General features: G+C 44.9%; 1 protein-coding gene across 1 annotated transcript in view; it reads left to right on the top strand.

Moving 5' to 3' along the window:
• Positions 1–15,929, top strand: part of niban2 (niban apoptosis regulator 2) — a 187,633-nt gene that overhangs the window by 114,854 nt on the left and 56,850 nt on the right. The window contains exons 5-6 of the mRNA XM_033048769.1: positions 26–193; positions 6,983–7,098. Coding sequence (XP_032904660.1) covers positions 26–193; positions 6,983–7,098 — 284 coding nt within the window. The remainder of the gene's footprint in view (positions 1–25; positions 194–6,982; positions 7,099–15,929) is intronic.

Here is a 15,929-nt window from a genome sequence, read left to right as displayed (position 1 = left end):
AATCATTCTTTTTCATCTCCTATAGGAATTAAAGGAAAGGCGAGCAGTTCTCCATTTGTGAAATTGCCAACAGAGTACTGCACCATTTTATGGCATCCATATGGACATCATCACTACTTCTGTGTTATATCAGAGAAAGAGCAGCAGAAGTGGCATGCTGTTTTTCAGGACTGTGTGCGCCATCTAAACAATGGTGAGTCTTCTCTGCGGCTTATTTTTATTTTTTTCAAATCACATTTTTTCCTTTCTGGAAAGTAGATTGTTGGGTATCTACAAATTGTTAACACCATTAATTAAGCTCGGTGTTACTCATATCTTCATTTTCTAACAGGATTGCAGAGGTAGTTCACTGGTTGATTATTTCTTCTCCAACCAATCTAGGACCAGATGCTTTGTTTGCCAGATTTCCAGCATTCGCTCCATATCCAAAAACTCTCAGTCTATTAACTATATAACACACAGTTCCATGTACCAAACCTCATTCAATAAGCTGTGCGATACCTTCTAAAAATGATATGATACGATAGAACTATTTGTTCCACGAGGAAAATTGATCTGCTAACAGCCATGAAACATGAAATTAAAGTGACGAGTGGACAGGATTGGGGATGTACAAAGATTGGGGGAGGGGGTTCAGCCTACCCCACGACAGAAGTGGGAGGAGTTGTACAGTTTGATAGCCACAGGGAAGAAGGATGTCCTGTGGTGTTCTGTGGAACCAGCCTGTTGCTGAAGGTACTCCTCAGGTTGACCAGTGTGTCATGGAGGGGGTGAGCTGTATTGTCCATGATGATCCGCAGTTTGAGGAGCGTCCTCCCCTCCAAGACCACCTCCCATGAATCCAACTCTGCCCCCAGGACGGAGCCAGCCTTGGGGATCCTGATGTGTTTGTTGATCCTGTTGGTGTCCACGGCCTTCGCCCTGCTGTCCCAGCACACGGCAGCGAAGAAGATGGCACTGGCTACCACCGATTGGTAGAACATCAGCAGCATCTCACTGCAGACGTTGAAGGAGCTGAGCCTTCTCAAAAAGTACAGCTGGCTCTGTCCCTTCTTGTACAGGGCCTCAGCGTTCCTGGACCAGTCCAGTTTACTGTCCAGGTACATTCTAAGGTATTTGTACTCCCTGGTAAACTGCACATCCACACCATTGATGGAGACAGGGGACAGGGGTGTTCCTCTCCTCCTAAAGTCCACCACTAACTCCTTAGTCTTGTCGGTGACGGTGTTGAGCTGCAGGTGATTCAGCCCACACCACTCTGCAAAGTCGTTGACTATACCTCTGTATTCAACTTCCCTCCCCTTACTGATGCAGCCCACAATTGCAGAGTCATCTGAAAACCTCTGCACGTGGCACAAGTCCGAGTTATATCTGAAGTCTGAGGTGTGGATGGTGAACAAGAAGGGAGAGAGGACCGTCCCCCGTGGGGCCCATGTTGCTCACCACCATGTGAAAGACACAGTTCTGTAGCCTGACATATTGTGGTCGTTCAGTCAGGTAGTTGGTGATCCTGGCAATGGAGCATCCACCTGCATCTTCATCAGTTTGCTCCCTAGCAGTGCAGGCCGGATGGTGCTAAAAGCACTGGAGAAGTCAAAAAACATAACTCTCACAGTGCTCCCGGCTTATCCAGGCGATGGAGTAGGTGAATAATAGCGTCCTCAGCCCTCATCTTTGTTTGGTAAGCGAACTGCAGGGGGTCCAGGTAGGGTTTAACCAGGGTGAGCACAGGCTCTCCAGGGCCACCTTAAAATCAAAATTCTCCACATCCATTGATTATTTCTCATCTACTTTACTGGATATATCCTTGAAGAGCTTAATTAGATCAGTCAAATGTGATTTTCCTTTCGTAACATATAATATGGAAAATTACAGCACAGGAACAGGTACTTTAGCCAACCACGTATGTGCCGATCATGATACCTAATTAAACTACCTCCATCTGCTTGCACGATCCATGCCCCTGTCAGATGCTTCTTAAATAACGTTATCATATCTGCTTCCACTCTGCTGTTAGTACTAGCAATGTTACAAAATTTTGAGATTTAAAAAATCAAGTCTGTAATTTATCCCATCAGATAAAGCATAAAAAGAAGTTTAATTTGACACCTAATTCACTTTCATGTCTCATGTATTTAAAAAGTTATGGCCATTTTCATACTCGGAAATTAGCATCTTGTTCCCTATTGATTTTCTATGGACGTAACAAAAAAGCTGTGATCGTGGACAGTCAAAAGCTCATAACTTTCTTAAAAATTAAGAGAACTGAATGAAATTTTCAGTTATCATAGATTGAACCATTCTGAAACAAATATAAAATAATCTTACTTGGATGACCTGAAATTAAAGCATATAATTAGTTAGTTACCCAAGTGTAGCTAATTTCAAACTTCAATTACTAGATCTAAACATCTATCCATTTCTTAATAAATGATTAACATTTTTAAATAGCCTAAGTGTGCAAATAATATTCATAAATAATTCACAATAAAACATGATTTTTAAATCTCATTTACATTAATTTATAGGCCAAATGGAAGGAATTTAGTGTTCAATTGCTGTAAATTAAAGTCCATTTTAAATCAGCTTTCTAGTGGGCTCCTGTGAACGCGCTGGTTTAGAACGTTCACATTGCGCTAGATTTGTGCCCCCAAATGCCCAGAAAAGTACTGCGGGATATAATGGGGCCAAAATGAGCTACTCGCAATATTAAACTTTGTATAAAGGGATCTTAAAAAGCCCTTTTTAATGTAAAAATAAGCTACATACCTTCTGTGGTTTGCTCTATGAGACCCTGCGGTGGTCGCGGGTTTAGAGATTGATTTTTAAACTACTATAACTATTATCCAAGGCCTTTAAAACTAATAATAGCTTTTGCGACGGGGTCTTCCAGCGATTTTTCGTTAATAATTAACAAGGCTGAACATCTTCGATTGGAACAGCCTAGAGAAAATCGCGTTTTAAACCCGCCCCCCTCTAAACGGCGCCAAAATCGCGCACACCCGCAGCGACAGATTTTCAGCGACGCTTCAGGTAGGCTTTGCAACATACCTATTAGTACGTTTTAGGCACCTGCCGCTCTTTAAAAAAAATTTAGTTTAGAGAGACAGCGCGGAAACAGGCCCTTCGGCCCACCGAGTCTGCACCAACCAACTATACCCGCATGGTAACATTATCCTACACACACTAGGGAAATTTGCAATTATACCAAGTCAATTAACCTACAAACCTGTACGTCGCTGTATAAACACTGCTGTAATTTCTACATGGTGAAACCAAAATGTATAAAAACGGCCTTTATTAAATCTGACAATGTGCACATGTGATTTTTTCTATTACAAATCTCAAATTGTGGAGTACAGAGGCAAATAAATAAATGATGAGCCTTTGTCCCAAACATTATGGAGGGCACTGTAAGATTGCAGGCAGCTGCAAGACTAATAAGGTTGTCAATGTAGAGGCAAATAATTAAATAAAGGGTCTTTGTCCCAAACATTATGGAGGGCACTGTATATGTCGTGCAGAACTGAGCATAATACTACATATGTGGCCTAATCAAAGTTTTACACACCTGCAACATGACTTCTCAACTTTTATAATCAGTATCCACTGGCCTTACTAATCATCTCTGCTGACTCGGGTTAATCTTTTTATTACTTTCTAATTGCAGAATCATACAACACAAAAACAGGCTCTTCATCCCAACGCATCCACGCTGCCCAATATGCCTTATCCAAGCTAGTCCTATTTGTTCATGCCTAGCCCATAACCATTAACCTTTTCTATCCGTGTACCTGTCCATGTATTTCAAGTGTTGTAATTGCACCTGCCTTAACTACTTCTTCTAATAGCACTTTTCATTTATCCTTCACCCTCTGTGTGAAAATGTTGCTCCTCAGTTTCCTAACTTTCCCATCTCACCTTAAACTTATGTCCTCTAGTTCAGCAGCATATTCCGTATGCTGGGAAAAAAGGTGGTGAAGAAAGCAAATGGCACATTTGCCTTCATTGAATGGGGCATTGAGTGGGTCATCAGGTTAACAGTTGTACACAACATTGGTGAGACTGTAACTGGAATATTATGTGCAGTTAAGGTGAATGTTCACATGCTATTCCCATGGGAGAGGAGTCTAAACTAGAGGACATAGGTTTAAGATGAGAGGAGATAGATTTAAAGGGAACCTGAGGTGCAAACTTTTCACACATAGAGTGATGACGTATTATTCGGATCAAGGCGAGAATCGGAAAGGTATGTGGAATGAACTGTCAGAGGAAGTGGTAGAATAGATGTGGGTGCACCGACAGCATTTAAAAATCACTTAGACAGGTAGATGGATAGGAAAGATTTTGAAGTATATGGGCCGAACACAGGTAAGTTGGACTAGTTCAGTTAGGCAAATTGGTCAGCAATGACACGTTGAACCAAAGAGCCTATTTCCATGTGCTGAGGACCTAATACTTCCCAATGCGTATTAGTGGGTGAACCTGTGGGTCATGAGGAGGGTACAGCGTAGTTAATTTGGACTACGATCCAAGGAAAAATATACTTGCAATCGAGAGAAAATGCAAAGCTGGAGAGAGCGCAGAGAAGATTTACAAGAATGTTGCCAGAGTCTGAGGGAGCTATAGGGAGAGTTTGGGTCGGCTAGGACTTTAATCCTTGCAGGAGGCTGACGGGGGTTCTCAGAGGTGTATAAAATTATGAGGGGAATGCATACAGTCCTTTACCCAGAGTTGGGGAATCAAAAACAAGAGGACATGTGTTTAAGATGAAGGGGGGAAGATTTAATAGGAACTTGAAATACAATACAATACAATACCTTTTATTTGTCATTTGAACCTCACATGAGGTTCAAACGAAATTTGGTTTCTGCAGCCATACAAGAAAAGAACCAAGACACACACCAACACAATTTACACAAACATCCATCACAGTGAGTCTCCTCCTCACCTGAGACAGCCCTTTCACTCAGAGGGCGGTTCAAGTTCAAGTGAGTTTATTGTCATGTGTCCCTGATACGACAATGAAATTCTTGCGTTACTTCAGCACAACAGAACATAGTAGGCATTTACTACAAAACAGATCAGTGTGTCCATATACCATAATATAAATATATACACACGTGAATAAATAAACTGATAAAGTGCAAATAACAGTTAATGGGTTATTGATAATCAGAGTTTTGTCCGAGCCAGGTTTAATAGCCTGATGGCTGTGGGGAAGTAGCTATTCCTGAACCTGGTTGTTGCAGTCTTCAGTCTCCTGTACCTTCTACCTGAAGGTAGCAGGGAGATGAGTGTGAAGCCAGGATGGTGTGGGTCTTTGATGATACTGCCAGCCTTTTTGAGGCAGCGACTGCGATAAATCCCCTCGATGGAAGGAAGGTCAGAGCCGATGGTACACAAAAATGCTGGAGAAACTCAGCGGGTGCAGCAGCATCTATGGAGCGAAGGAAACAGGCGACGTTTCGGGCCGAAACCCTTCTTCAGACTGATCAGAGCCGATGATGGACTGGGCAGTATTTACTACTTTTTGTAGTCTTTTCCTCTCCAGGGCGCTCAAGTTGCCGAACCAAGCCACGATGCAACGGTCAGCATGCTCCTACTGTGTACCTGTAGAAGTTAGAGAGAGTCTTCCTTGACAAACTGACTCTCTGTAATCTTCACAAGAAGTAGAGGCGCCGATGAGCTTTCTTGATAATTGCATTAGGGTTCTCGGACCAGGAAAGATCTTCAGAGATGTGCACGCCCAGGAATTTGAAGCTCTTGACCCTTTCAACCATATAAACGGGGCTGTGGGTCCCCATCCTACTCCTTCCAAAGTCCACAATCAGTTCCTTGGTTTTGCTGGTGTTGAGGGCCAGGTTGTTGTGCTGGCACCATATGGACAGTTGCTCGATCTCTCTTCTATACTCTGACTCATCCCCATCAGTGATACGTCCCACAACAGTGGTGTCGTCAGCGAACTTGATGATGGAGTTCGCACTGTGGAGGTTGGTATATAGAACGAGCTGCCAGAATAGTTGAGGCAGGGACTATGACAGCATTTAAAAGACATTTGAACAAGTACTTGAATAAGAAAGGTTTAGACGAATTCGGCCCAAAGGCCTGTTTCCGTGCTGTATAAGTCTAACATACAAAGGGTCTCCAAATTTATTTCCTGAGATTATGAGGAGAAATAACCGGACTGACCATAAATTCTCTTGAGTTAAATGAATGAGGAATGATCTCTGAATTTAACAACATTCTTATGATGCTTGACAGAGTAGATACAGGGTTAATGTTTCCTATGGATGAAGCTTCTAAAACCAGGGGACATTGTTTAAAATAATGGTCAGTCACTCAGGGCATGGATAAATAGAGGCATGACATACAAGAGCAAGAAAGACAGGTTTGGACACAGCTGGAATGTTGAGTCAAGTTCTAGGTGTTATTCTTTAGAGAAGATTTAATTACTTCTGAGAGGTCATGTAAGAGATTTACCAAATGCTTGCAGGGATGAGAACTTTTAATTGGTGGATAGACTGGTAAAGTTGTGGTTGTTTTCCTTGAAGCAGGTGTTTGGGGGGCTGGGGGGCAGGAGATCTTCATGAGTTATTTGAAATCATGAAGGGAACAGTCAGTGCAACTCGTGAGAAACTGATTCAATTGTTGGCAGGGCCACAAAACAGGCAATAAAGATTACCATAAACAATAAGAGGATAAACATTTTTACGCAGCAAGTGGTTAGGGCCAGGAATGCACAGACAGAGATGGAAAAATCATAACTTAGAAAAGGGACAAAGATAATTACCTGAAGGGAAAGAACTTGCAGGGCTGTAATGAGAGAGCAACAGAGTGGGACTAGCTGTTTTACTATTAGAGTCACTACAGACCCTTCCATGATGTAGCCATACCGTGATTCACTCGGACTGTTCGGGTATACTTGTAAACTCATTCTTGTATGCATGTATATTAATCACATATTCTATTTTTGCTCTAGGATTACCTGAAGATTGTAAAGTGGAGACTCCGGCATTCTCTGATGCTGTCCGTCTGTACCGTCAGTCAAAGGATCAGTATGGCACCTGGGAAATGTTGTGCGGCAATCAAATACAGGTTTGATAGTTGTAAATTACTATTTTGAGTTCTTGTCACTCTTTTTTATTTACCTTGCAATCTGAACTTTCAATCAGGCCAGCTCTCTCAGAGCTTTAGTGTCCGGCGGGCATCAAGCAGGGATGTCTATTGTCACCATTCCTGGTCCTCCTTGAAATTGACTGGATCATGATGGAAACAACTGAAGGGAAAAGAAATGGAAGGTAGACAAAAATGCTGGAGAAACTCAGCGGGTGAGGCAGCATCTATGGAGCGAAGGAATAGGCAACGTTTCGGGTCGAGACAGTCGACAAAGTGGGAGCAGCTAGATGATCTTGACTTTGCAGACGATATAGCTCTCCTTTCACACACACAGATACAAATGCAGGAGAAGACAGACAGACTCTCACAAGCTGCAACAAAACTTGGTCTTACACCCAATACAGCAAAGACACAGGTGATGAGGATCTACTCCAAAACCAGTAACCCATCCTTATGCACAGCATTGCTCTAGAGGAGGTAGAAACATTCACATACCTAGGCAGTGTTGTGGACATCACCGGAGGGGCAGAGGCAGACATAAAAAGTAGAATCAATTCAATTCAATTCAATTTATTTGTCATTTGGACCCCTTGAGGTCCAAACGAAATGTCGTTTCTGCAGCCATACATTACAAAACAAAAAAGACCCGAGACACAACACAGTTTACACAAACATCCATCACATCGCTGTGATGGAAGGCAAAAAAAACTTATCTCTCCACTGCACTCTCCCCCCCCGATGTCAGAGTCAAAGTCAAAGCCCCCGGCTGGCGATGGCGATTGTCCCGCGGCCATTAAAGCCACGCCGGGTGATGCAAGGTCGCGCACCGGGTCTAGTTGTTAGAGCCCCCGGCGCGCGCTCGCAAAGTCCCGCGGCCATTCCAAGCCGCGCGGGGCAGTGCTGTAAGGCCCCGCTCCAGGTGCTCTTCAACCCCGCAACTCGGGCGGGAGAAGTCGCCGTTGCGGAAGCCCCGAAAAGCGGTCTCCCAGCAGGGACCCGCGGGCTCCCGGTGCCGCCGTCCGCCAAACCCGCAGTTGCAGCCTCCGGGGGTCGGGTCGCAGCAGCGCTCCACCACCGCTCCACCTGCTCCGGACTCGGCCAGCCCCGTGACGGTGAGTAGTCGGCAGCTCCGCAGCTGGAACCCCAGGTCGTTCCTGCTGGAGGCCGCTCCACGTTGCAACCCCAACGACAGCGGAGACCCGACAAAGAAAAGGTCGGGTCTCCCGTGCAGGGAAAGATTTTAAAGTTACCCCCCACCCCCACACACACATACCCCAACAAAAAAAATAATAAAAACTACATAAAAACAAGACAAAAATTAATAAAAACACAGACGGACTGCAGAGGCCGCTGCTGACGAGAGTCGCGTCGCCCACCGTATAGGGCTAGGGTGGTGTTTAACATGCTCAGGAAGATCTGGAGCTCAAAACACATCTCAATCAACTCCAAAATACGCATCTTTAACTCAAATGTGAAACAGGTGATGCTGTATGGATCAGAGACTACAAACAGGCTGCAAACATTCATTAACACCTGCCCTAGGAGAATATTTAACATCTGGTGGAGAGACAAAGCAAGCAATGGAGACCTGTGGAAAAGAACAAACCAGGAGCCCATTGACTTACAAATTCGAAGGAGAAAATGGAGTTGGATTGGACACACCCTCAAGAATCCTGCCACAAACATCACCCGGCAAGCCCGGAAATGGAGCCCCCAAGAAAAAAGGAAAAGAGGTCGCCCCAGGAACAGCTGGAGAAGAGGAGTCCAGACAGAAATACCTGAGAGTGGGCTCAACTAGGGAGATCTTGAAAGTACTGCCGACAACCGAGTGAGGTGGAGGACATTTGTCAATGGCCTATGCTCCCTGGAGAAGAAGAATCTGAGCTTTGTGGCCAGTCCAACATTAATCACTATCCCTAATTATCCCAGATAAATTGGCAGGCTTCACGGCCCCAGATAAATCAGTGATGTTATCTTCTTTAACTTATTTAGTGTTGTATCTGTCATTGCTGTATACTGTTTACTCTGAGCTTCATGCGAACAAAATTGTTATTGCACCATGGCAATGACTCTTAATTTAAACTTCTGTAATCATTCTGGTGAAGATACTAAAACAGCACTGCTCGGTGGGGTTTCCAGAATTTGAACCTAGCTATAATAAAGAAATTTCAATTTATCACTGTCATAGTGTACAGCTTGTAGAGTAACCTTTTGGTGATAGTGTTTCCATACTCTGACTATCCTTCTCAGTGTTAGAGGTTTGAGAGATCTTGCGTAGCCTGAGTGAACAACTGCACATATTTTGCTGGTAGTGCAGGTGCAGGTGCAGTGCATTGGTGATGCAGGGAATGAATGTACAGGGTGCTGAGTGGAGAATTAGTCAAGTAGGCTTACCGGCCCTGGATGGCATTGCGCTGTTTGTGTTGTTGGACTCCAAGCAAGTGGGAATATCTGATCGTGCTTCTGATATGCCTTTTCAGTGGTGAAAAGGTTCTGAAGTGCATGTGTAAGTTATTCACTATAAGATATCCAGCCATTGAATGAAGAGTTGGAAGGTTAGGACCAGAAGGATTCCTTTTTCTGCCATTCCAAGAGAATTTAATGCATTGGATTGGTTGAGTGAGTCCATTTCAGTGTTGGAGCAGCAGCGGGAGATTTCAATAGGCAGTCATTGGATTGGTTGAGTGATTAAAATTGGCTAATTAGTCAGCCAATAAAAAGAACACGGCGTAGATGAGCAGCCTATTGGGAGAGAGACTGTGTTGGGGGTGGTGGTGGTGGTAAGTGAGAGGCATTGGCTCAAGGGGCTGTGTGGAGGGAAAGTGAGGCTTCGGTGAAGAGGCTGAGCAAGGTGACGAGAGGTAAAGGAACAGTCTGCTGTTTCTTGTGTGTGATTGTGCTTTTTTTCCTTTTGGTTTTGGTGTAATAGTGATGGCAGGTAGAATGGTGCACTGTTCCTCTCGCAGGATGTGAGGAGTCAGGGAGTGCTAGTGTCCCTTATGACTACACCTGTGGGAAATATATCCAAGTACATGAAGTATAACGGGTACAAGCAGAGAATAGGTGGGTGACCACGAGGAAAGTGAGTAGACCGAGAGAGCAGGTATCCACTGAGGCCATATCCCTTTAAAGCAGCTATACCCATTTGGATACTGTTGGGAGAGATGACCTGTCAGAGGTAAGCAACACTAGCAGTCAGGGTTGTGGCACCAAGCCTGGCTCTGAGGCCATGTGGATGGGTAATGTCAAGTAGAGTCTCATTAGTTAGGGGGCAGACAGGAGATTCTGTAGCAGCAATAGAGACTCAAGGATGGTATGTTGTTTCTCTGGAGCCAGAGTCCAGGATGCCTTGGAGCAGTTGCATGACATTCTCAAGGTGAGGGTGAGCAGCCAGAAGTCGTTGTGCATGTTGCCACAAATGCAATAGGTAGGAAAAGGATAAGGTTCAGCAAAATGAATATTGGCGTTAGGCAAAAGGTTCAAAAGCAGGACCTCCAGGGTAATGATCTTTGGATTTCCCCTGATGCCACGTGCTAGTGAGGGTAGGAAAGGAACATGACAGATGTATGCGTGACTGAGGAGAAGGTACAAATGGCAGGGATTCTGATTTTTGAACCGTTGGTCTCTTTTCTGGGGCAGAGGTGACCTGTGCAAGATGAATGGGTCACATCTGAATTGGAGGGGAACCAATATCCTGGTATTCAGGTTTGCTAGTGCGACATGTGTGGGTTTACACTAGATTTACAGGGAGGGCAGGATCCAATGTGGGACTGAGGCAGGTGAGAGGCTGGAAGTTGGTATGGATGGTGATGTAAGAAAGTTCAATGGACTGAGTGGGCAGGATCACGGCATGGAGCAAGGAAGGACTGTTGCATTGAAATGCATGGCAATGCGAGAGGCCCAACACGTAAGGCAGATGAACTCAGGGCATGGGTAGGTGCCTGAAATGGAGATATAGTAGTCATCATGGAAAACTGGCTAATAGAGGAACAGGACGGGCAGCTTAAGGTTCCAATGTACAGGTGTTACTGGAAAGAAGTATGGAGATGGGGGTGTTGTTTTATTGATTAAGGAGAATGCCATGGCAGTGGTCAGAGATGACATAACGATGGTTCATCCAGTGAGGCTACATGGGTGGAGCTGAGAAATAAAAGAGGGATGATCACCTTGTCGGGAGTTCACAATAAGCTCCCAAATAGTCCATTGGAATGAAAAGAATACAATGCCCTCCATAATGTTTGGGACAAAGACGCATCATTTATTTATTTGCCTCTGTACTCCATAATTTGAGATTTGTAATAGAAAAAAAATCACATGTGGTTAAACTGCACATTGTCACGTTTTATTAAAGGTCATTTTCATACATTTTGTTTTCACCATGTAGAAATTACAGCAGTGTTTATACATAGTCTCCCCATTTCAGGGCACCATAAAGTTTGAGACACGTGGCTTCACAGGCATTTGTAATTGCTCAGGTATGTTTAATTGCCTCCTTAATGCAGGTATAAGAAAGTCAAAGAATCCATTATGAGACTGAGAAACAAGAATAAAACTGTTAGAGATATCAGCCAAACCTTAGGCTTACCAAAATCAACTGTTTGTAACATCATTAAGAATAAAGAGAGCACTGGTGAGCTTACTAATCGCAATGGGACTGGCAGGCCAAGGAAGATCTCCATAGCTGATGACAGAAGAATTCTCTCTATTATAAAGAAAAATCCCCACCCTGTCCGACAGATCAGAAACACGCTTAAGGAGTCAGGTGTGGATTTGACCATGACCACTGTCCGCAGAAGACTTCATGAACAGAAATACAGAGGCTACACTGCAAGATGCAAACCACTGGTTAGCCGCAAAAATAGGATGGCCAGGTTACTGTTTGCCAAGAAGTACTTAAAAGAGCAACCAAAGTTCAGGAAAAAGTCTTGTGGACAGATGAGATGAAGATTAACTTATATCAGTGTGATGGCAAGCAAGAGCGGAACTCGCTATCAAAACAGGGAGGGGACGGGGGACACAATTTTTTGCCGGCCACGCGCGCATCAGGGCTCGAAATTAGCGGTTGCCCGGGTGCCATTGACCACCCAAAGTGCCACCAGGCAACCTAAACACCGAGTCATTTTGCCCGGCTTGGCAATCAAATACTGGTTTATACCAATAGACACAAAAAACTGGAGTAACTCCGCAGGGCAGGCAGCATCTCTGGAGAAAAGGAACGTGACGTTTTGTGTCGGCGGAGGATGTATTGCGGGGCAAAAATACTAGGTGCGTGGTGACAGCTGCCGCGACAACGGCTCCACCGCCTCCTCCTCCAGCACCCCGCTCCCATTGGCAGATTTGCAAGCAGCGGCCGCTATCGCCCTGGTAACGGCGGCTGCTTGCAAATCCGTTAACGGCACTGCTTGCAAATCCGTTAACGGCGCTTTCAAAACAACCCCTCTCGCACGCCGAGCCTGGGAGGAGGGAGGGAGGGAGGAAGGGAGAGGGAGATCTCCTTCCGCCGTCTGAAGCAGCTGCACCAAAGATCATATAGCTATAGGATCTTGGAGCTGCACTGCTCGGCCCCGCATCTTCCTGTCGGCTGGCGGAGGGGAGGCGGTGGCGAGGAGGCGGTGGCACTTTGGCATTGGACAGGGACGGCCAAGGCAGCGGGGCGATGTTGTCCGAGGAGCGCTGATCTTCCTTCCTCCTCACCTCCTCTGCCCCTTCCCCCCCTACCCTCTCTATCTCTCTCTTGTACGCCCCCTCCACCCCTCTTATCCTGGGACCCCTCCTCTCCATCCCGCACTGATCCCCATTCCCTCCTCTATTCAGTCCTCACTGACATCCCCTGTGCTCCCCTCCCCTATCTACCCCCCCACAATCTATTCATCACCCTACCCACCTCATATTGATTCTCCTGCCATCCTACACTGGCCCTCCAATTCATCCTGTACTGATCCCCCCCATTCATCCTATACTGAACCCCCCATTCAAGAAGAATGGGGGAACAGTCTGAAGAAGGGTCTCGACCCGAAAGGTTGCCTATTTCCTTCGCTCCATAGATGCTGCCTCACCCGCTGAGTTTCTCCAGCATTTTTGTCTACCCCCATTCATTCTGTACTGATCCCCCCCATTCATCCTGTACTGATCCCCCCCCCCCATCCATCCTGTACTGAACCCCCCGTTCAACACCGCTGACATCCCCCGTGCTCTCCCCTCACAATTTTACGTACTCCAACCAACACATACTAATTCACCTGCCTCAATCCATCCATTCCGCACCGATTGCCTTCTCAACCCCCTCCCCCCCCCCCCCCCCCCCGCTATCTATCCACCCCGCACTGATTCACACACACCCCCCTCCCCCCCCCCCCCCCCCCCCCCCCCCCCCCATCCCTGACCCTATTGTGCTTCATGGTCTTCAGAGCGAACATTGACTATGTTTGATAACGGAAAGCAATCAAATGTTATTATATGTTTTGACACCTTTAAACATATTACCAAAATAACATTTGCTGCAGTTATGTACTTTGGCCATCTCTTGTCAGTTAGTTTAATGTTTAACCTGTCAGATGGGTATAGTCAGTTTTAATCATAAAATGCCTTTAGAAATTTACTTGCAACCTATATATTTTGTTATGGATAAATTATGTGGGAAGCGAGAGTGTTTCTGTACCAATAGCAATAACGACCCATGCTAAGGCCATGTCATGATAATTTACAGTCCTTCACAGAAAACATGCTTGCATCAATCTGTAGTGTGCATGGTTAAGCATATATGTTACCATGGTCCAGGATTTATCGACACAGGTTGATCATACGCTGAATAATCCAACCACATTTTTGTTTGGAAGTGGAAAGAACTAATAGAAATTGCAATGTGTAAAAAGAGTTGAGATATTGTATTATAATTGTGCTGCATGTCATTGTGGTATATATCATGTCTTGATTGGTGAATATGTTTAGTTTGTGAGTTATTTGAAGCTGAAATAATATGTGAATGTAGACAAAAGTGCTGGAGAAATACAGCGGATGCGGCAGCATCTATGGAGCGAAGGAAATAGGCAACATTTTGGGCCGAAACCCTTCTTCAGACTGATGGGTTTCAGTCTGCACCTGCTGAGTTGGGCTGCACCTGCTGAGTTTCTCCAGCACCTTCAATTTTCCAGCATCTGCAGTTCCTTCTTGACCATAATATGTGAATGCTTCATTGAGCATAATTCTGACTGGTAACTACGCACTTTGTCCGAGCACATTATCGCATGCGTCATGCAAACCGTCTTACATGATCACCTAAACTGTCATTTGGCAACCTAAAAATCTGTCAAGGTTGCCCGGCTGGCAACAGAGAAAAAAGGTTAAGTGAGAGCCCTGGCGCATGCGCACACTCACACACACGCGCGAGGCTTCGGAGGCTCAATCCAGCGCTAAAAGCGGAGATTTTAAAATTGGGATCACAAAAACTTGGGGGGATGTCCCCAACCTCTCAAAGCATGGGGGGCACGTGTCCCCTCTGCCCCCCCCGGGTTTTCCGCCCCTGATGGCAAGAGTAAAGTATGGAGGAGAGAAGGAACTGCCCAAGATCCAAAGCATACCACCTCATCTGTGAAAGACGGTGGTGGGGGTGTTATGGTCTGGGCATGTATGGCTGCTGAAGGTACTGGCTTACTTATCTTAATTGATGATACAACTGCTGATGGTAGTAGCATAATGAATTCTGAAGTGTATAGACACATCCTATCTGCACATGTGCAAACAAATGTTTCAAAACTCATTGGCCGGCGGTTCATTCTACAGTAAGACAATGATCCCAAACATACTGCTAAAGCAACAAAGGAGTTTTTCAAAGCTAAAACATGGTAAATTCTTGAGCGGCCAAGTCAATCACCCGATCTGAACCCAATTGAGCATGACTTTTATATGCTGAAGAGAAAACTGAAGAGGACTAGCCCCCAAAACAAGCATAAGCTAAAGATGGCTGCAATACAGGCCTGGCAGAGCATTGCCAGAGAAGACACCCAGCAACTGGTGATGTCCATGAATCGCAGACTTCAAGCAGTCATTGCATGCAAAGGATATGCAACAAAATACTAAACATGACTACTTTCATTTACATGACATTGTTGTGTCCCAAACATTATGGTGCCCTGAAATGGGGGGGCTGTGTATAAACACTGCTGTAATTTCTACATAGTGAAACTAAAATGTATTAAAATCTGACAACGTGCACTTTAACCACATGTGTTTTTTTCTATTACAAATCTCAAATTGTGGAGTACAGAGGCAAATAAATAAATGATGGGTCTTTGTCCCAAAGATTGCAGGCAGCAGCAAGACTAATAAGGTTCTCAAAGTAGGGGATTTTAACTTTCCCAATATAGACTGGGACTGTCATAATGCTAAGGGCTTAGACGGGGTGGAATGTGTTCAGGAACGTTTTCTCAGGCAATATGTAGAGGGCCCTACAAGGGAGAGGGCAACGCTTGATCGTCTATGAAGAAATTAGTAAGGACAAGTCACTGAAATGTCTGTGGGTGAGGCCTTTGGGAACAAATCACTGTTCTACTGCTCTAAAATAGATATGGATAAAGACAGGGCGTGCTACGAGTTAAAATTCTAAATTGGGGCAGCCAGTTTTGATGGTATTAGACAGGAACTTGCTCAAGTTAAAGTAGGTTGTTTGCAGGCAAAAGAATGTCCTGAAAGTTGGATGCTTTTAAAAGTGTGATGATCTAGTATTGGAAAAAGGTCCTAACCTTGCCCTGACTACTCTCTTGATTTCAATGTGCACAGAAAAGTAAACTGTTTCTCTTTCCCAATATTGTCAA

Source organism: Amblyraja radiata, chromosome 32 (assembly GCF_010909765.2).
Source record: "Amblyraja radiata isolate CabotCenter1 chromosome 32, sAmbRad1.1.pri, whole genome shotgun sequence".
NCBI lineage: Eukaryota > Metazoa > Chordata > Chondrichthyes > Rajiformes > Rajidae > Amblyraja > Amblyraja radiata.
Note: the sequence above shows the minus strand (reverse complement) of the source record. Positions and strands in the feature narration are given on the sequence as shown.